The sequence below is a fragment of the Leuresthes tenuis genome, unplaced genomic scaffold (assembly GCF_036924035.1).
Source record: "Leuresthes tenuis unplaced genomic scaffold, fLeuTen1.0.hap1 SCAF_15, whole genome shotgun sequence".
Taxonomy (NCBI): Eukaryota; Metazoa; Chordata; class Actinopteri; order Atheriniformes; family Atherinopsidae; genus Leuresthes; species Leuresthes tenuis.
Genome location: NW_027325369.1, coordinates 14,502,607 through 14,523,531, shown reverse-complemented (window position 1 = coordinate 14,523,531; position 20,925 = coordinate 14,502,607). Strand labels below are relative to the sequence as shown.

Below are 20,925 nucleotides of genomic sequence, written 5' to 3'. Positions count from 1 at the left end.
TGTGTATCAGAAAGAATCCCTGGCCTCCACCAGTTCTCATTTCCTCCCCTTCTCCCTTCTCCTCCAACAGTCTTCAGGAGGCTCTCAGCCAGGCCTCCCAGCCTTCTACTTCCCAGGTGAAAAGTCAGCCATCCAGAACCCCATCCCAGGTGACCGTGCTGAGCACAAGCGCCTCCCTGCTGGCCAGGAATGGAAGCACGCACCTGGAGGGTTCTCAGGACAAGGCCTCAACTGTTGGCGCCACCAGCTTGCAGGATGAATTTGGTAGGGAGCCCGCCAAGAGAGCCGGGCTATTAAGAAAAAGGAATTTGGTATTTTGTGGAGCGGTGACAAATATAACTGTTGTCAGGAGATTTGTGTTTTTGGCTGTGTAAATAGGGTTTTATTTGCTTTGGTCAATTAGTCACATCTGTTGCTTTGATGGTTTGGAAAAGAGCTGGTCCTAGATATGACCGTCGCATTCGGTCATGATGGCAGAGTGCTATTATTCACGGTCGGCGAGCTTTTGTAATCAGTCAAAAACCCACTGACATTATCCATGCTCCATTTCTCACCGTTGGTTATATTATGTCTGTCGCCAATACTTGACCTCACTTGGATGTTGGTTTTTATCCTTTGGTCACAGCGTAGTGCATCCAGTGCTGACATCTCAGTGTCACTGATTGCGATCATTGACTGTGCTGAAGCGTGTTTCAGATATCTCAAGTTGTCAATAAACATGATTGTGGAGTCTGTAGAGGTTGCGTGAGAGCTGCGATGAACCCTTGTTTTACTGCCCATGCTCATAATTTCACCAGATTCAGATTAATTTACAAGACACTGAATATTTTGTGTGTGCGTGCGTGTGTGTGTGTGTGTTCTGTATACGTGTAACCTCAGGATGTTAACTCTTCTTGTCTATCAGCGTATGACTTCACTTTGCTGCCAATGTCTGAGTGTTCTTGTAGGTTTTCATGGATCGTTTGTGTCCATTTGATTATGAGAAATTGACGCAGATTTGCCACCTCCCTGTAAATCGGTGCCCAGCTCCATGAAGCAGATTGAAAATATTTTCCCATGATGGTTTTCTGCCACAGGAAAGGAATTGCATGAAATGTCTTTAGATGAACAGGGGGCATTTCAGGCTTACAAATGCCTCAAATTCAATTTTCTATCCATAAGGAAAAAAATTTTTTTTTCATTTCACTGTCACTGACCAACTGGAGGAAAATGTATCAAAAAGAGAGGACTGAGAGCCTCTTCTTCCTTTCCCTTCATGTATTTAATTCAGACAAAAGAACAACATAAACTTTAGGTTCGGATTGCCACATGTTTACATTTTATGGTAAAGTAAACATTTGAATTGCAATCTAGATTAACAACGTCTTGTATTTCATCTGGATTCCGTGAAATTCTTTATTAGAAGTCCTTAAATGTGTCTTCCAGTAACTATGAGGACAACAGTTTTCCACTTTTCCTCATTACATTTTAAATTAATTTTGGCCCAGAGAAGCGGGCAGCATTTCCAGATCATAATCGCATATCCTCTTGGATCTTATATTTAACTTAGACAGAGTTTTAATCTGTATTAATGGACAGCACAGAGACTGTATCCAGAGACGGTGACTTTCTGGAAGTGTTCCTGAGCCCAATGCAGTGACTTCCAAGAATCCAAAATATTATACCTAACATACCTATTTTTAATGCAGTGCTGCCTGGCAGCCAGGAGATCATGAAGAAGATGATATTGTGACTGCAGAACCTCTGACTGTCTTTAATTCTGAGAGACTCTATGTCTCTTAGGTGCTCTTTTTGTACCCAGTTGTTGCTGCCCTGTAACCAGTTAACCTTTTCTCTTGTAGTTATGTTCCCATAGCTGTTTCTATTTAGCACCATTTGATTTTGCAGCCTTTTGTTGCCCAGTTCCCAACTTTTTTTGACACTTGTTTCTGCCAGAAAATTGAAGACGGGCTCATTTCTTTTCATCAAACGGTAAAATGTCAATGTTGGATTTGTTTTCTATGTCCTACTGTGAGGGAAATTTGTTTATGGTCCCTGGAGATCATTGCATTTTATTTTTGTTTACATTTTAACCAGCCCCCCCACACTCCACCCCCTCAACTTTTTGGGAGTTAGGATTGTGTAGGATTTATAGAGTAGCTTTTTATTTTCTATGTTTACTGTAGTCGTTGAGCTTCATCTGTTGAAACATTTGATGCTTTTGCACTTTATTACGTGATAAAAAATGTCAGACATGCAGTGGGCACAGTGCCTGTCACATCAAGCAGGAAATGACATTTTTGCTTCCAGCCTCTTTGAGAGCAGGCCATTTCACTCAATAATCTCATTAGCTCAGATGAACACACAGCGCAATATTGCCAAAGCCATCAAATTCTCTGCTTGTAAACATGTCGTTTAATGAAATCATTCCCTCAGATGAAGCCACGCTCTGCTTGTGCCCTCCATAGACTGACTGTGCTTTTCGTCCTGTCTTCTGTCTCTCCAGGAAAGCTCACTCCCTCCTTATACGAGGCTGGTGGATGTGACATGTCTTTGGTCAATTTTGAACCTGCCACCAGACGAGCCTCCAATAATCTATGGTTTGTGATACTTAAGATGACATAAAACACCCTCTGGCAGCACTCATGAGCGTTTTGTACATGCAATTAAGTTACTATGTTTTTTTCAGATTTTTAAAATTTACTTAACTTCATATTGAAAGTGTACATATCAACGCAATGATGTCTATTGTCCAGCTACAGTCATGTGAAAAGGAATGTGCAAACTCTTTCCGTTGGAAGGTTAACAACATCGGTGTATGATGAAAAATCATTCAATCTTTAATGGGTGTTGAATTTAGGTAATGCAACCTTCGATGAACAACAGTTAGGGACATTTTACACCAGGTCATTAATTTAAAAGAAAAAAACTAAATCGAAATGCAAGAATAAAGGTCTCTGCAGTCCAGTGGTGATTGGTTTTACCAAAAACTTGACCTAAACATTATCCCACAGTACAAAATCAGTATAAATAGTCCATTGGCTTTGAATTTTGAAGTCACTCGGAAATTAATACAATAAACATCACTAATCACTGGCCTTCTGATGTTTTTTCTCGTGCCCTGCAGGGATACTGACTCCCACCTCTCCAGTTCTACCTCAGTTCGCTTCTACCCTCACGACCTGGTGAGTGCCCAGTAAGGGGGATCCTTTGTGTTTCTGTGTGCGTATGTGTGTGTAAATGCTAGTGAAAGAGAGAGGACAGACTGGAACATTGAAAAATGTTCTTGGTCTTTCCGGATACATCAAACCAAAAGCAAATCAAATGACACTTCAAAATAATTGCACTGGCTAACATTTGACTCGTAGACCGAAATTAGCTTTTTATATATTTATTTGGTAACATCTAGTCAGAGTCGTTTTTATTTATTTACTTTTTCTTAGTTGTGTTGTATAAGTAAGTTTGACTGATTTTGAGACAGATCTCCCTCCCTCAGATCCGTCTAAACCGCCTGCTGACAATGGACCCAGAGCTACTGGAGCAGCAGGATGGAGATCTCAGCCCGGAGGTCCAGGACGCACCACTGGGACAAGAGGACACTGCAGCCTCTACTGCTGCTGACAAGGCCAATCAGTATTACCGCTTGTGGCTTCTCCCCTACCTGTGGGTAGGCCTGCACTTTGACCGGCTTACCCTGCTGGCACTGTTTGACAGGTGACCAAGTTTGTCATGTTTTTACAAAGTATTGACCATCTTTCAGCTTTGCCATCCAAGTAAAATCATTTGTTATATCTTTGAAACAAATCAAACTTGCCTTATTTGCACATCAATTAGAAGATTAGAATTTTAACATGGACATGAACAAGTTATGTGGTCATGTTTGATAGTATTGTAGATGAAAGAAAAGAATGAAGCAGCATTTTGAGCGAACATTTATTACCTTCTGCGTGGAACAGCAGAAGGTAATAAATGCTGCCTCCCACTGCTTGAAGCACAGAGAGGGACACTTTGTATCGGTGTATTACATAATGATCATGCTGTCAGGCTGCAGCTAACTCAATGAACAAGGAGCCAGACGGAAAACTGACAATGTGGATATGAGGGTGAGGAAAATGAAGAAATTCTGTTGCTTCTCATCTGATAACAGTAACTGAAAATGTCTGTATTTGCAGTAAGTTCGTGGCAAAGTACAACACCTCCCTCACCCCACAACTAACAAGCCAATGAAAATTTGGGCTTCCTTCTATTGTTAGCCAAAGCTTCATCAAACAGTTGGAGGCAAACCTAATGATTTATGTCATTTGGGGGAAAGACTATTTTGAAAAGTAGTTTCATCTCAAATCAAGTCTCTGTATCAGTATTGTGATATATTTCAAGTCATCTGAATCAGCTAAACAAGAAGAAGGATTTAGTGAGGAAGGTTTATCAAAATTCTGCTATAAGCCAATTATTTAATGTGACCTACTGAAATCAACCGGAATTTTCAAACATAAGGTCTGAAATTTTCAGGGAGTTCCCTGTGCATGGCTACTATTTGTGATTGCAGTTGTCTTCTTCTACATTGATTCTTGGAGCTAACTTAAATCTTGATTTATTCCTCTTACTTTAGATTCTAGCCCAACATTTGCTGTTTCCCTGTTCTAATGCTGTGTTAGGACTTTTATTTAGTCTTTAGGAATGCTACCACAATTACGATATTGCCTTTGCAATGTTTTATTGATCTTTATTTTATGGAATGAATTTTATTCTTTTCACCTTACAGGAACCGTGAGGTTTTAGAGAACGTGCTGGCGGTGGTGCTTGCTGTTCTGGTGGCCTTTCTGGGTTCAGTGCTGCTTGTCCACGACTTCTTCACTGACATCTGGGTCTTTCAGTTCTGCCTCGTCATTGCAAGTTGCCAGTATTCCTTGCTAAAGGTGAGTACTGGACTTAACATTATTACATTGTTAGACTTGAAATTAAAAAGAGAAGCGGAGAGCAATTGCATCAGCAAAATTGCTGATGCAATGTTTTTTCCATTTCATAAGAGGACTGTAAAAAAAAAAATTTTTTAAAGTATGCCAACATGTACTTACTTACATGCCTTTCTGTATCGACAGAGTGTTCAACCAGACTCCTCCTCACCCCGACATGTAAGTAACTATTACAATAACCGTGACAAACAATAGTCAGGTGTACTACCAACAAATACAAGCAAAAGTCAACTTTTTAACAATTGAAAAAGAAAATGGCCTCTGTGTTAAATTAAGAGTAGACAAATGAAATAAAACTTGTAGGGAATAAACTTTATTGCTTTTGTAAAATGATGTGTTCCTCCTTTGCATAAGCTGGCTGCTCTGAAACGTCTTTTATTAATGTAGCTTTTACTCAGCTGCAGGCACAAGCTTTAAATAGCTGGTCAGAGTTTAGACCACACTCACTCTCCTACTCTTTGTCTGTACCCCCCCCCCCAACCTCCCACCCTGCTTATGTTGTCCCCCTTTCCATCCCCTGAGCTCATATTAAGGACTTCTCTTCTTCCCTTTTCATGGCATTTTGGAAAAACCTGGTCTATTTAATTGGGTTCTCGGTGCGTTCACTGTCAGCGCTTCCTTCTGTGAAAAAGCTGTGCCGCTTGTAGCCTCTCAGTTGGAACCCTGCACACTGCAGAAATGCATCCTCCCTCCTCTGTGAAACCTTAACCTCGATGCTGTTTCTTTTTTTATCGTTTGTCACTGGTGTCACATGAGCCCTGTTCCCTGGGCTCAAAGCACACCGATACCTCTCAATTTATATATTTTTTTAAGGATCATCATTTTGTGAATTGCTGCTATGTTGCTGCTATGTACAGTTTATCACACGTTTGTATTATTTCAGAACATGCTCCAGGCAATTTGAGGATGACAGAAAATTGAAATGAAAAAAATATAAATGAGTAGACTTGAATAGGGTTTAGTAGCATTTAAGTATATTTTGTATCGTTTTGGCCTATTTTGACATACAAGGTATGTCTTCTAAGTACTGAGCTGTACTGAACCACAATTAGAAAGTTCAGCTTCTATAATGATCCATTTATATCCATCATATCCTTCTCTCTGCAGGGTCATAATCGTATCATAGCATACAGCCGGCCTGTGTACTTCTGTCTCTGCTGCGGCCTCATTTGTTTGCTGCACTACGGCAGTCTGAAGATCACTTCATCTCGCTTCACCCTCTACGGTGTCGCACTCACCAGCTCCCTGGTGCTCGCCTCTGCCAGGGACCTCGTCATAGGTAACTACACTTCGTCTTGGTCTTTTAATACAAGCGTTGATCAAAATAAGTTGTTCTGTATGGCCCTTTTCCAAAATATGCTTAGTGGTTCACAAAATGCTAAAATGAAAGTTACTGTGAGAGGGCTAAGAGGAAGTTAAATACAAAGTACATCTAAGCACAAGTCTAGGACTTAGTTTGGGGTAAGTATGTCAGATTGAACTTGACAAACCCAAGCTGTGCTGCCCACTTAGGTTGCTTTTGTTCTCTAACATTAAAACTGCCTTTCAATAAACAAAGGTCAACAGTAACTGCTGCCGTTGCCTTAGAGATACATCACTGCACACCATTATGAAAAAAAGCTGTTGATGAAACATGTATAAAAATTCAGTGTCACCTTGCATGTGTCTCCCTGCAGTCTTTACTCTGTGTTTTCCCATCATCTTCTTCGTGGGGCTGCTACCACAGGTCAACACATTCGTCATGTACCTCTTTGAGCAGCTGGACATCCATGTGTTCGGGGGCAATGGTGAGTGACGTGTAGATGAGCAACTTCACTGCAGAGGTCATTTTGACCTCTATGGACTGAGACAACACACACATTGTCACACTCTAGACATTGTCCTAAGGCTTCATAAGAGGCCAAAGTGCTGAACAGCATTCTGCCTGGACTGGATCCTGTCAGTTTGAGTGGTCTCATTACTGGTATCCTGTCTGTGCTCTCTGCAGCCTCCACAAGCCTTCTGTCAGCGCTGTACAGCATCCTGCGCAGCATCGTCACTGTTGCTCTGCTCTACGGCTTCTGCTACGGAGCTCTGAAGGTAAAATCAAAGCCCAAATAACCAGCCTTTAACCTATGTCCTTAAAACTGTGAGACTGTAAGAGAGTTTGAAGATCCAGCAAAAGCACCGAAGTAATACTGCTTTGATTATGCAGTATTTTTACTTCTTAAACTGCACAAGTGTCTCTTTGTCGGGAGATCCGAGGTCACCTAATTTCACGTCTTGTCCTCATTTTAAAAATTTGTAGACTGTAGTGTAAGAGGACTATCTGTTATTTTGTCACACGGCCCTGAAACATGGCAGCAAAATGCAAGTTCATGCTCGCTATCTTGAGTTTATTCTCAAAGGATTTAAAAAACCTTTTCACGTCATCAAATAAAACCTGCTTTACTGTATCCGCATATCAATAATATTTAGAATTTCTATTCTTCTAAACTGATCCCATGAAGACCTCAGGTGCCCTCGACTCATGCAAGCAGACACAGTCATATTTAATATCAAGTCTTCATAGATAAAAAACTACAAATTTATATGTAGAAACTGCTGTTTCCTGCTGGTCATGCTAAAATGCCTTCGTACGGCAGGTTTGATAGTATCATTTGTACCATCTCAGTTTAACTCAAATTAACATTTTAACTTTGTAACATTTGCAAATTGGCACTAAACACGAAGGCTTTGAGTGGCACTCCATATATGTATATATTTAGTATGCGAAGATTGTACATGAGGTTTTTATTTAGAATGTTTGAAACTCTGGTGTGAACTCAATATGTTTTTTTGGGGGGTTGTATGAAAGTGCAATGCAGTAGGGAAGGAAATGTGAATGTAATGTTTAACTTGTCTGAGCATAGTATGCTTGAGATTAATCGTTTTAGTCACGTCAGCATAAGACCTGTATGTCAACCCGTCAGCAAGACGATCAGAAACGTTTGTTACTCCTTGAAACATTTTTATGCGTTTCTTAAAATTCTGTCATTGTTGTGTCTCAGGAGACCTGGGAGCCTCACCACATCCCTGTCTTATTTTCCGTGTTCTGCGGCCTCTTGGTGGCGGTGTCTTACCACCTGAGCCGGCAGAGCAGTGACCCTTCTGTCCTCATGTAAGTTTACAGCCCTGCACCACAGACCTCGCTCGGAGCAACTTTACAGTGTCCGATATGCTAAGCTCAACTATCTGGCGATTTTACGTGGTCAAAAAAACGGGTCTCCAGAAAGTATTTTCCAATGATTACTTGGAACCATGTCTGCAAGAGGGAAATCCACATTAAAGTTTCAGCTGTTAGTTTTGCATTCATACATATTCCGGGGCTCTCAAGTAGCTCGAAACAGCTTCACCCAGTGGTTGTGTTTTATTAACAGTGTAAGATTTAACATTTCCTCTTTGACAAACTAAACTAAGGAGACTGTTGGCATTTAAACAGGCCAAAATGTTTTGCTTCTTGATTCACAGCTCACTGATACAGTCCAAGATTTTACCCAATTTAAAAGACAAGAACCCAGAGGACCCCTTGTCAGAGGTGCAGGACCCTCTGCCGGAGAAGCTGAGGGCATCAGTGGTGAGTTTACCAGGACATGGTCACTGAATAATATTTGTTAAAATTGCTGCAGCCAAAATGCTTTGGTGAGCAACTTATTTATTCTGTTTTGGAGTTTTTTCTTCTCCCATACTCAATGTTTCTTTTCAAACGTATAGAATGAGCGGCTGCAGTCAGACCTGATCGTCTGTGTGGTCATTGCTGTCCTTTACTTCGCCATCCATGTCAGCACAGTATTCATAGCTTTGCAGGTACAGTAAATGATCATTTTAAAAAAATCCAGTGAAAGCTAAAAATCAAGAGAAATTAAGAGAAACTTTGTTTGACTAATAATAAGGGACAACTTTTTACCTTACAGCTGTTGTAAGGGTGTATCTATTTTTGTGGAAATGCATTTGTGTTAATCTCAAAACCAGCAGACAGTAGCTAATATAACTCTCCTGTGTTTCCTCAGCCTTTCCTCAGCTATGTCCTCTACGCTCTGTTGGGGACGGTGGGCTTGCTCACACACTACCTTCTGCCTCAAGTCCGCAAGCAGCTGCCCTGGTACTGCTTCTCTCACCCTCTGCTCAAAACCAAGGAGTACTACCAATTTGAAGTCAGGGGTAAGCACGCCTTATTTGGGGTATGAGTTATTCTTAGTCACACAACGTAGTACCGCCCAACGTAAAAAGGGATGTTTATGGCCACCAGCAGGTGACGCTATAATCATGTGTATGTTTGGTCATATGTATGCGTTCTGGGTGGAGCCCAAGTACAGCCTATGAAGTTTGGTGAAGATCGAACAATGTATGGAGAAGTTATAAGAGACTTATTTGGTCACCAGAAGGTGGCGCTATAAGCATGTGTAAATTTGGGCATATGTATACATTCTGGGTGGAGCCCAAGTGCAACCTATGAAGTTTGGGGTAGATTGGATAATGTATGTGGGAGTTATAAGCTTCTTTGTTTTTCATGGCGAGCAATGGCCAATCGAACTTTGGCGTTTCGCCACACCCTTTGCTTTCCAAGATTTTTTATCCCCCATGGCTTAAGAGTAACCTGGCCAAGTGTGAAACCTGTAACATGAAATGTGTAGGAGGAGTTTGATCATATACGAGGTGTGGAAACGGGCAAAAATGGCGCCAAAATACATGTTCCACTCAAAATGGCTTAGTTTCGTAGACAATAATATTAATAATATTAATAATAATAATAATACCGCCTTCAGGAACAATAGGGCCTTCGCAGTTCACTGCTCGGGCCCTAATAACGCCTTCAGGAACAATATTGCCTTCGCAGTTCACTACTTGGGCCCTAATGAATTAAGTTTCTAGTTTGTTGTCTTTTCCTCATTGATCTAACAAACAGCTAAGTTCTTGATGGTGCCATGTCTCTGAAGTGTAACCCTGTCTCTCTCTTGACAGATGCGGCTTATGTTATGTGGTTTGAAAAGCTCCATGTGTGGCTGCTGTTTGTGGAAAAGAACATTCTCTACCCACTGGTCATCCTTAACGAACTGAGTGGCAGCGCCAGAGAACTCGCCAAGAGACTCGATACTGAGTGAGGATTCTAAATATTTACAAAGTGCTCCTTACTAACCTTAAAGACATTACATTGGTCAGAGTCCTGCAACCAGTATGCACTTAATTTACCTACTTAATTTTCCGTGTTTTTATGGCTAATGTTTTGTACTTTTTTCACGATTTGACTTTTCACTGAGATATTTTTTTCTTTATATTCTTTGTTGGGTGTTTTCTGTCCCAGGGTTGGTGCTTTAATGATCACAATAGCGGGCCTGAAGCTGCTTCGTTCCTCCTACAGCAGCCCCACCTACCAGTATGTGACCATCCTCTTCACCGTTCTCTTCTTCACCTTCGACTACCGTCATCTGTCCGAGACGCTGCTGCTCGACCTTTTCCTCATGTCCATTGTTTTCAGCAAGGTTAGAAGAATACATGAACAATTGCTCATACTTCAATCTATCGCATCAAATGCTTGAAGTATTTTATCTTGTTCATGTGGCTTTAAATGCAGCTGCTTTTATCAATAAATGAATTCAGTGGAATGTTTTTTTGTTTGTTTTTTTTTTTTTTTTGTTTTGTTTTACAGTTGTGGGAGCTGTTTTACAAGCTGCATTTTGTCTACACCTACATTGCTCCGTGGCAGATCACATGGGGCTCAGCCTTCCACGCCTTTGCTCAGCCATTTGCTGTGCCTCGTATCCTTTCAGCATATATACAGTTTACCAGTTTTCCTGGTAGACCTTAAACACAATAACGCCACATGCCGTAATCACATTTGACAGACAAGATTTTGACTGATTTAACTCCTGTTAGGTGTTGAAATTTGTTGAGTTTCTAGCATCTTTTACAAACGGTGAAGTAACCTTGACCAGAGCTCCCCCAGACTCGGCCATGCTGTTTGTCCAGACCATAGTATCGGCAGTCTTCTCCACTCCCCTCAACCCCTTCCTTGGCAGTGCCATCTTTATCACCTCCTACGTGCGTCCCGTCAAGTTCTGGGAGCGAGACTATAAGTACGATTTTTTTTAAAAAGTGGCAAAGATAAATGTCTAATTTTCCTGTGAATCCGCTTCTAACATTTGAGATTTCTTTCTTCTCATTTCATGCAGCACCAAGAGAGTTGATCACTCTAACACTCGGCTGGCCTCTCAGCTGGACAGAAATCCAGGTGAGTTAAACATAAACTTTGGGGTGGATCTCTTTAACCAACATTAACCAGAAAAACAAGTCAGGCTTATTTTAACAAGCGGAAGGCAGCAATAGATTTGTGCACTGATGCCCGTTATTAAAGGGCACCGGATATCTGAACTGGTTAAATATTTAGTCAGTGACTAAGTATGAGTGCAGCAATGCATGTTCTTTTGTTGTTGGTTTTTTTTCCTCTTATCCACTTTCCTGCAATCATCCCTCCTCAGGCTCAGACGACAATAATTTGAACTCCATCTTCTATGAGCACCTTACTCGCTCCCTGCAGCACAGTCTTTGTGGGGACCTCTTACTGGGTCGCTGGGGAAACTTCAGCACCGGGGACTGCTTCATCCTGGCCTCGGACTACTTGAACGCTCTGGTGCACCTTATAGAGATCGGCAATGGCCTGGTCACCTTTCAGCTCCGCGGGCTGGAGTTCAGAGGTGAGAGAGTGAAGACGCTACTCCTGGAACCCTACACATGTCAGGAGTGTGGTTATCAGTTTGTTTTCCTTTATTTCTGTGAGGTTGTACTGGTGTTTTTACCTTTCTATGACGAGTGTCATTTCTAAAGAATTAAAGTAAATATTAAGGTATTTTTGGAAAGATACCAATTGCAGGGTGTCAAGTCCTTCCAACACTCTTTGAAGCAGCCAAGGTCAAACAAGTTTTGCTACAAGTTTGCTAATTCCATTCTAACTTTATAGGGATATCACTTTAACATATATAACGCTATGACAAGAAGTGATATCTTCTGAATATAGATATGTTTGTAGTCCAAATGACATATATAATTGACTTCCAGCTCCTAAAAAATGTTGCTTTATGCATCTACTTTAGGGATTTGGTACACGTAAATGTTTTTATCTTCATAGTATCAATACACTTTTTGAGTGCAGTGGAAATGGTTGATCACACAAACTTATTGCCCTGCCATAAGTCTTAATAAACAGGTCAGATATGCCTTAACACTTAAATAGGTCAGGTAATTAGCAGTTAACGAGTATAGCTAGGTGAAGGCAATAGTTCCACATATATGGATGATGATAAATGTTAGTGAATATTTAGTTATGACTAATTTCTGTAGTGAAACTTTTTTTCCTTTAGTGATGTTTAAATTCAAAATTCGGACTAGCCCGGGGAACCCATTTTTGATGTATGTGGTTATCCCATAAGTTGTATTTAATGTAGCTTCTGGGTCCATGCAGACGTGCCATAAGTGTGTCTTTTCTCTAACAACCAGCCTTAAGCGAAACCTTCTTTGATGACTAAAATTAATCGATACCCAAAAACCTCCTTAAAGGAACTAAAGGTTTTTGGGGGTTTTTTGTTTTTATTTTCTTTAGATCTGCATTTAGACCTATAAGCTCGGGGTGCAGACACCGCAGCGATGCCGTAAAAGGAGGAAGCATTTTCAAACTTCCAACATATAATATGCTAAACTTTAATACAGAAAACAACTGCCTGCTATGGGACGTTCGAACTAGAACATCCATACATCTCCCTCCTTGTGCCTCATATTTCCTTCTCAGTTTACGTCTGTCGTGCCGCCAGCACGCACACAAACGCACTTAAGTGTGCAAGCATTTCTTCGACATGATAAGTAACCATCTCCAGTTAAAGAGTCTCACAACAAGAGGAATACAATCTGATTTTAGATATGACCCTTTTCTCCTCACAGTAGTTTTGTCAGATGGTATTTTATATTTTTTATGGTATATATTTCTGTCGTTCACTGCTTTGCTGATGCAGCCTTTGCTCCCACTCCTCTTCCATTCTAAAGATTGCTTGACAACTGCAGCTCAAGCTTCGAGTCTTCTCTCCCCCAAGCTGACTGAAACAGGAACAGATGGCTGAAATTACAAAACAACATGAAATTAATGATTAAATGAGCTGTTGCTGAGCCTTAACGTGAGAGGGCAGAAAAGCAAAAATAATGCTGGGATTACTCCACCTCTCAGATATTTTCAGCACCGCACGCTCCATACCAAAGGTGCTGGTACCACTAGTTCCCTAATTTAGTTTTTGGAGGTAAAATATGTCTCTCAGTAATTTGTTTAGACTAGTTCCTGAAATGGTAAAGGAGAGAGTCATTTTAAGGATCATCCAGATGTTTCTGGTTCCCGGCAAGTGTTCCTGCTCATGAGAAAACAAGTCTACCTTTCATTTTAATTTACAGCACCCACAGCAAGTGGGTTCCAGGTTCAACTCCTGGCTGGGGCCTTTCTGTGTGGAGTTTGCTTGTTTTCCCCGTGTATGCGTGGGTTCTCTCCAGGTACTCCGGCTTCCTCCCACTGTCCAAAAACATGCATGTTAGGTTAATTGGTGTCTCTAAAACTGTCCTTAGGAGTGAGTGTGAGCGTGTGTGTGGTTGTTTGTCTCGTTTGTCTCTGTGTGGCTCTGTAATTGACTGGCAACCTGTCCAGGGTGTACCCTGCCGCTCGCCCAATGACCGCTGGGATAGGCTCTAGCACCCCCACGACCCGACCGGCGGATTAAGCGGGTATAGAAAATGGATGGATAGATCTACCAAATATATGTATCATCTCAGTTGCTAGTTTGAAGCCATTTGAATCCAGCATGATGTTCATTTTGGAATTCATGATCCCATTTGGAGTAAAATGGAGGATAAAGCAGGCTATGGTGTATGGCTCAACTTATAAAACTAAACTGTGAGAATTTGTATTTTTAAGATATATTTCACCGACATCTGAATTTAAAAGATAGAATGAATTAAACTGATAACTAGTTCTTCACCCGTTTCAAAAGTCAAAATAGAATTAATAGAATCACATTAGTTTCTCTGTGCTTTATCTTTCGGGAAAACACACCTGGTTGTGCTTTGTCTTCGTGACTTTGGGTCATTTAGCCCGGGGCTTTCTGCTCCACAATAAACCTGCTGTACACGAGTGCCGCTGAGAGCATGTGATGAAATTAACTTTTTACAGCGTGACCCTCATCACCGGTCTGTCAGCAACTTTATCTGTACCTGTGAGAGGTTTTGTTACAGATTAGCTTTTTATGGTTCTCTTTTCCCTCAGTGTGCTACGTAATGTGTCAAAACTCTGACTGCAAGTCAATTTATCAGTAAGCTGCTCAATGGTAAATAAATCAGCTCAATTGTTTGGATAATTGCCAAGCATATTTTAAGCATTATTTAATTCTGCAGATTTTTCTCTCTACAGGAACCTACTGCCAGCAGAGGGAAGTGGAGGCCATCACTGAAGGGGTGGAGGAAGATGAGGGCTGCTGCTGCTGCGAGCCAGGCCACCTTCCTCACATCCTGTCCTTCAACGCTGCTTTTGGGCAGCGCTGGCTGGCCTGGGAGGTGCTGGTCACCAAATACGTTCTTGAGGGCTACAGCATCACTGATAACAGCGCCGCCTCCATGCTGCAGGTGTTTGACCTGCGACGCATCCTCACCACGTACTATGTCAAGGTTTGTAGGATCACATGTTGTTGTTTAAGAGTGGGTCTAACCACCAGTGACGAAAATTTATAAAATCTTACTGGCCTCAGGGTATTATCTACTACGTCATCGCGTCACCCAAACTGGAGGAGTGGCTGGCTAATGAGACCATGAAAGACGGCTTGCGAGGGTGCAGAGAGAGGAACTACGTTGACCTGGATCCCACCTTCAATCCCAACATTGATGAGGACTACGACCATCGGCTCGCAGGCATCTCCAGGGACAGTTTTTGTGGGGTCTACCTGGGTTGGATTCAGTACTGCAACTCTCGAAGGGCCAAGGTAACGTCACGTTTTCTTTTTGTGCAACAGCAACCGTTTACCAAGTTAAGATGAAAGAATACGTCCAATACAGTTCTAGATAAAAGCTGCCACCGAATTAGATTTGAGTCTCACAAGTCTTCCGTGTCTCTGCTTTGCATTGTAGCCACTTGACAGTGAGAAAGACTCTGCTCTGGTGCTGCTCTGCTTCGGCCTGTGTGTGCTGGGAAGGAGAGCTCTGGGAACTGCAGCCCATCACATGTCCAGGTTAGCCAGTAATCTTTATTATAGTAGGTTATTGGTTTATAATGTATCAGGGTGTGTTATTCTTATGTAGGTCAGGAGCAACAATTTTGATCTCTTGATACAATCACAGTCTTAATGTTTGGTGTCTAACTATCGGAAAAATAAAAATGCACATTATCTTTGAAGGCATACACACTTTTATTTTGTTTATATCTTCTTTTTCTGTCTTTGATTTCTGCTCTTCATTTCAGCAATCTAGAGTCTTTCCTTTATGGACTTCATGCATTATTTAAGGGAGATTTCCGCATCTCGTCAGTGCGAGACGAGTGGATCTTTGCAGACATGGAACTGCTCAGGAAAGTTGTGGTGCCTGGAATCCGAATGTCTCTCAAATTACACCAGGTGAGATGCTGCAGGTGTTATTAAGAAAAGCTTGCCTTCACCCTGATCAGTCTGCTCAAATTTGATCATTTTGCCTTTGTTTTGTTTTGTTTTTGTCAGGACCACTTCACCTCCCCCGACGAGTACGAAGAGCCAGCCGTTCTTTTTGAGGCCATCTCCTCCCATCAGCAGAACCTGGTCATCGCTCATGAGGGCGACCCAGCCTGGAGGAGTGCGGTGCTGTCCAACGCCCCATCACTCCTCGCCCTGCGCCACGTCCTGGATGAAGGCACCAATGAGTACAAAATCATTATGCTCAATCGACGATACCTCAGCTTCCGCGTCATAAAGGTGAGACTGCGACAGATTGAATCTGATGCGGTGATTGTCACTAAATCCAAGGTGAAACATTGCACGTTTAATATCATCATTTGTGTTGCAGGTGAATAAAGAATGTGTCCGAGGCCTTTGGGCAGGACAGCAGCAGGAGCTGGTGTTCCTGAGAAACAGAAACCCAGAGCGCGGGAGCATCCAGAACGCCAAGCAGGCTCTGCGTAACATGATCAATTCGTCTTGCGATCAGCCTATTGGATATCCAATCTACGTATCTCCTCTGACCACCTCCTACTGCAACTCGCACCCACAGCTCGGACACATCTTGGGAGGCCCCATCAGCATAGCAAACATCCGCAACTTTGTCGTCAGTACTTGGCACAGGTTTGTGACCACAATGTGGTTCAGACTTTGGGAAAACAATATTTTGTGATATTTTGTTCAGAGCTCTTTTTATTTAGGTTACGTTTGTTTAAAATTTACCAAAATTATCTTGCAGGTTACGGAAAGGCTGTGGTGCAGGCTGTAACAGCGGCGGGAATATCGAGGATTCAGATGCAGGAGGGTTGTCGTGCGGCAGTGGGAATGTGACAGGTGGTGACTCTCAGCAGAGCTCAATGTCGCAGGGTGGCACCTCTGGACCTGTTCCTCCTCATTCATACCAGCCACATGCTCTGGGTGAGAACTACTGAATGTTCATCACTTTTTAAACTTGTTTTATAGTTGACGCGTTGCTCACGGCGTGGATGCTGCGTGACGTCAAAATGATGCATTTCCGCCTGGCGCACGCCATGGAAAGGTGGCGCGTAGTTGTGCACCTGTCAAAATTTTTAACTTGGCGCCTGCGGAAAACGACAAACCGGATGGACCAATTCGAAAACAAGCTCAGCGAGGAACAGCATAAGCAAGTAAAACAGCAAACCCATCTATTATTATTATTATTATTATTATTATTATTATTATTATTATTATTATTGCATCCTGAAAGGCAATGATAATTCCCAAGTGTGTCCATTGAAGCACACTATTTCATAACAAACAAAAGGTAACACAATACACTTAAAAGTCCTGGAACAATATTCTAAGTACTATATCAGACTATAATGGTGATAATACACCTTTTGAAATTTCAACTTCTGTAGGCTCATCAGCTATTGTGTAAGTAGAGGTGAGAATGCTCAGGTATTTGGAGGTGAGATGAGCATCATCATGCCTCCTGAAATTATAACTTCTCTAGGCTCACAGCTATTATGTAAGCAATAGTGAGAATGCTGATCATTGATGACAGTACTACTCTGCTCTTGACGGGGGCATTGTTTTATGCTCCACTTTCATTGTTGTAGAGTAGTTGGCAGTAACCTTCGGTAGCAGCGACACCTCTGTGACGGAGAAGATTGCAACTACAAGCGCATCGACTCGCGCCACTATATATGGCCGGCATGACACCGTGACGTCATTGCACGAGTCATCGCGGCAACCATACTGGGGCCTTAAGAAGCCACAGCATGTCAACAACACTGATATGTGAATTGAGTTATTTTGAACTCTTTTGGGTTATGGATACCTGAAGAGATGAATGTCAGTACTTAAAAAGCTGAACAAAAGTGTATTTTTAGGTGAAATTATACTAAAATATGTTATGCTACATTTTAGCAATGCAAGCTTCAGGCTCAGGCTCTCTTCAGGAAAGCACACATTCTTGTACCCGGCAGGATTTTTATCTTTCAAATTCAGTGTGATTCACCTTTGATTTGACACCGCTCTTCACCTCCCGGTATCCAGGCACCAGTCAGAGTTCCCAATCCGTTCAGTCGGGCTTGGTACGTCACTCCCCCGCCCGAGCCTCTATGGCCAGCCAGTCATCATCATACCGCTACAGCAGCAGCCGTCACTCCTCCCTGCGCACCTCCACAACTGGCCTAGAGCCCTGCCGCCGTTCCTCCACCAGCCAGCTGTCTCTGCGCACACTCCCCACCTCCCTGCAGCTCCGGCTTGGCTCCACTTCTGACCCTGCCGGCCCCTCGTCCTCCCTCTCCAGCCACAGCATCCCTCCTTGCAAGCGTCACACGCTGGTCGGCCTCCTTGGCAATGACGGTGTTTGCAGCACCGTCACAGATCCCCTCAGCCAGCATCATCACCATCATCATCACCCACAGCAGCACAACCCATCTGTCTCCACCATACGGAGAGATGACATCTCCTACCGAGTGCAGGTTTGTAAATATTTTGTAGAATTAAGATGGAGTGACATCACTTACCAGCTCATTTTCACAGTGACCATGAAACTGGGATAACTGCCAGAGAAATTCTGGCATCTGCTCTCAGCTCCCTGTGATTACTTGATTTCTACTGTTGAGGCTTTATGATGTCTCTCAGATTGTGGAAGCAAGTCAGGTGCTGGAGACCATCAACTTATCGAAGCGCAAGGAGCTGCAGTGGCCTGATGAGACCATGAGACTGAGAGCAGGACGGACTTGCTGGAGAGACTGGAGCCCTGTCGAGGGCATGGAAGGACATGTAAGTCTCTAACAGCTGTAACACATCAGCTTCACCAGATTACCTCCACACATTCACACACACTGAATAAATCAAGTTAAATACGCTGCTTTGTCTCATGTATTCATATTTCTGACTTCTTGTTTAATTTTACCATTTGGATCTAGTTTGTATGTGTCCTATTTTTGGCCTCTTAACACCCTCTCTGAGCCGCTTGCTTTAACAAACGCTTTATAAATTTGATTAGATGCTTCCTCTCCCTAATCCGCCTCCTGTGTTGGCCCCTGCAGGTGATTCACCGGTGGGTGCCTTGTAGTCGAGACCCAGCCAATCGCTCCCATATCGACAAGACCATCCTGCTGGTACAGGTGGAAGATAAGCTAGTGCCCATTATTGAGACTGGGGTCATTGAGTTGGGTGCAGAGGTTTGAGACAAGCAAGCACACACATCACACAGGAAGACACGCTTTTGTGAAGATGGAGCCAGCTCGTCCTGGCTTTCAGCAGGACACAGGAGCCTGTGGGCAAACATGGAATGGGAACCCCCCCAATTCCTTATTGCTGACGGGGGAAGGAAGCCAGGAAAAAGTGCAAGCACAGGCAGAGAATATATTTATCCAACATGCTTCACTGCAGCAACACACATCCAGAGTATCTGCCTTGCATTGTGTCTCAGAAATGCTGCATGACGGTAAACGACCCTTAAGTTAGTTCTTGCTACTGGTAATTAATTTCTATGCATTTCAGCAGCGATTTTTCTCAGAAATACTGACAGAGCTGAGTGTAAAAAGTGTGTTGAGATTTTTCTTGTTTTTGTAAATCCTTTAATATTTTTGCCAAATACGTTTATTAAATATCTGCCATGTGAAAACTTTTTTTTTTCCTCTCAGTTTGGCTGCCAAGACTGCAGAGAAAGTTGTGGCGCAGAACAGACAGAAGTCAGACTAGACGGCGCTGTCCCCCACAAACTCTCTCATTGTTGTCATTCCTCCTTAATTAATTTGATATTTGCAAGATTCATTTGCGCAGAGAAATAAGAACTTGCACTATGATTTTTCTGTTTGTTTTTTTATTACAGCAATGCACTACAATCTTTAGATGATATCACATTTTATTTATTACAGACCATGGCTATGGTTACAGATGCCTTGGGAATGAAAAAAAAATGCAGTCATTATTCTGTTTTCAGCCATTTTAGTTTAATAATTTTTGTTTGAGAAACTTGAAAATACCTTTTTACTGTATATGAATTTATCAATACATATATATATTTACACAAATATATATATATATATAATGTCTATGTATAGAATATTTTGTTTTCAATATTTATTACAGTGAACATAATATTTACAATTTGTTACATCTTTTGTTTTGTTTTGTTTTTTTTTCATTTTGGGACAAAGGTTAATGTATTGAGGACCATTGGTTGAAAACAAGATGCCGCAATTTTGATGGACTGTTTCACTATTTAACTTCTTTTCTATATGAAGGAATAAAAGTTTGATTTATTGCTGTCTTTAATACACCTCCTTTCAATCCTTATCAGTTTTTGTGTTGATTCAAATGTTAGTACTTCAAAACAGAACACTAAACATTACCCAACATTTTGCTGACTTATTTTGAAGTCGAAGCTTAGTTTTTAAACTCCCCGTCAGTGTAAATTGATAATAATAAGTGCATTTAGTTTGTGTTTGATGTCTTTAGTATATCTTCTGAATGAATGGCTTTACATATTGTGATACACATTGCTGTGTGTGGTGACAGAAGTGCTGATTTACTTTATTTAAAATAAGCAGCTCCTGATTTTGTAGGAGTATTTTCTGCATGGCAAAAGTAGGCTGTAAATTGATTCTGAGAACTGATCTGTTTCTGAGGAAAGTGACTGTACAGCATACATTGTTAATTTGATGAAACAAGAACCCAAATTTTAAAGTTTCAAAGCCCAACAAAATGGACAATACTGCACAACCTTAACATGGTGATTAAATCATGGCAGCCTGTATCCTCTGCATAAAGTATTACAAAAATCAATGCCGATAAATTGCTCAGTGAGACTTTTTGCGTGTGCTGTGAGGAACAAATGAAATTAGAAACTAAGACGGGCTTGGTGGAGAAGACGTTAAAATCTAGGCCGACCAGAGAGCGGTGCATTTCTAATATTGCAGAAAACAGTAAAAAGTGAATAAATGATCTTCATGTGATCTTGTATAATTTAGCTTAATCTTATTAAGAATCACTCTCTGGTTCAAACATTTACAGCTGAATTTACCTCAATATAAGGAGAGATAAACATAGCCTGGTATATGCAGAGTCACAGTAGACGGAGCAGCTAGTGTCATATCCTTGTGGGTAGAGAAATGGCTGTGATCAAATTTACATTTTCATAGATCCCCATTCCCTGAATGATGAAAAAGATTCACACAAAGCTCTTTGAAGGCCATTAGATGGGCTTTTTTTTTCATGGCAAAATCTGTGAAACATACCATTTTAGGAACACAGATGAGCTGATGGATTAGTAA

The 20,925-nt window shown here is 41.7% G+C and overlaps 1 protein-coding gene across 2 annotated transcripts in view; it reads left to right on the top strand.

Annotated features, from left to right (window-relative positions):
• Positions 1–19,927, top strand: part of pcnx1 (pecanex 1) — a 35,898-nt gene extending 15,971 nt beyond the window's left edge. The window contains exons 8-36 of one of the 2 annotated variants that reach the window (XM_072364960.1): positions 71–264; positions 2,486–2,579; positions 3,107–3,164; positions 3,476–3,693; positions 4,742–4,895; positions 5,079–5,111; positions 6,060–6,231; positions 6,629–6,739; positions 6,940–7,031; positions 7,982–8,091; positions 8,442–8,547; positions 8,685–8,777; positions 8,981–9,131; positions 9,933–10,068; positions 10,273–10,450; positions 10,618–10,726; positions 10,915–11,044; positions 11,141–11,199; positions 11,447–11,662; positions 14,404–14,657; positions 14,738–14,968; positions 15,114–15,214; positions 15,445–15,595; positions 15,695–15,925; positions 16,017–16,291; positions 16,407–16,585; positions 17,690–18,120; positions 18,284–18,424; positions 18,694–19,927. In XM_072364960.1, coding sequence (XP_072221061.1) covers positions 71–264; positions 2,486–2,579; positions 3,107–3,164; positions 3,476–3,693; positions 4,742–4,895; positions 5,079–5,111; positions 6,060–6,231; positions 6,629–6,739; positions 6,940–7,031; positions 7,982–8,091; positions 8,442–8,547; positions 8,685–8,777; positions 8,981–9,131; positions 9,933–10,068; positions 10,273–10,450; positions 10,618–10,726; positions 10,915–11,044; positions 11,141–11,199; positions 11,447–11,662; positions 14,404–14,657; positions 14,738–14,968; positions 15,114–15,214; positions 15,445–15,595; positions 15,695–15,925; positions 16,017–16,291; positions 16,407–16,585; positions 17,690–18,120; positions 18,284–18,424; positions 18,694–18,834 — 4,549 coding nt within the window. In that variant the 3' untranslated portion in view covers positions 18,835–19,927. Of the gene's footprint in view, positions 1–70; positions 265–2,485; positions 2,580–3,106; positions 3,165–3,460; positions 3,694–4,741; positions 4,896–5,078; positions 5,112–6,059; positions 6,232–6,628; positions 6,740–6,939; positions 7,032–7,981; positions 8,092–8,441; positions 8,548–8,684; positions 8,778–8,980; positions 9,132–9,932; positions 10,069–10,272; positions 10,451–10,617; positions 10,727–10,914; positions 11,045–11,140; positions 11,200–11,446; positions 11,663–14,403; positions 14,658–14,737; positions 14,969–15,113; positions 15,215–15,444; positions 15,596–15,694; positions 15,926–16,016; positions 16,292–16,406; positions 16,586–17,689; positions 18,121–18,283; positions 18,425–18,693 lie in introns of both variants that reach the window. The other variant, XM_072364959.1, reaches the window with a different exon arrangement.
• Positions 19,928–20,925: the final 998 nt, after the last annotated feature.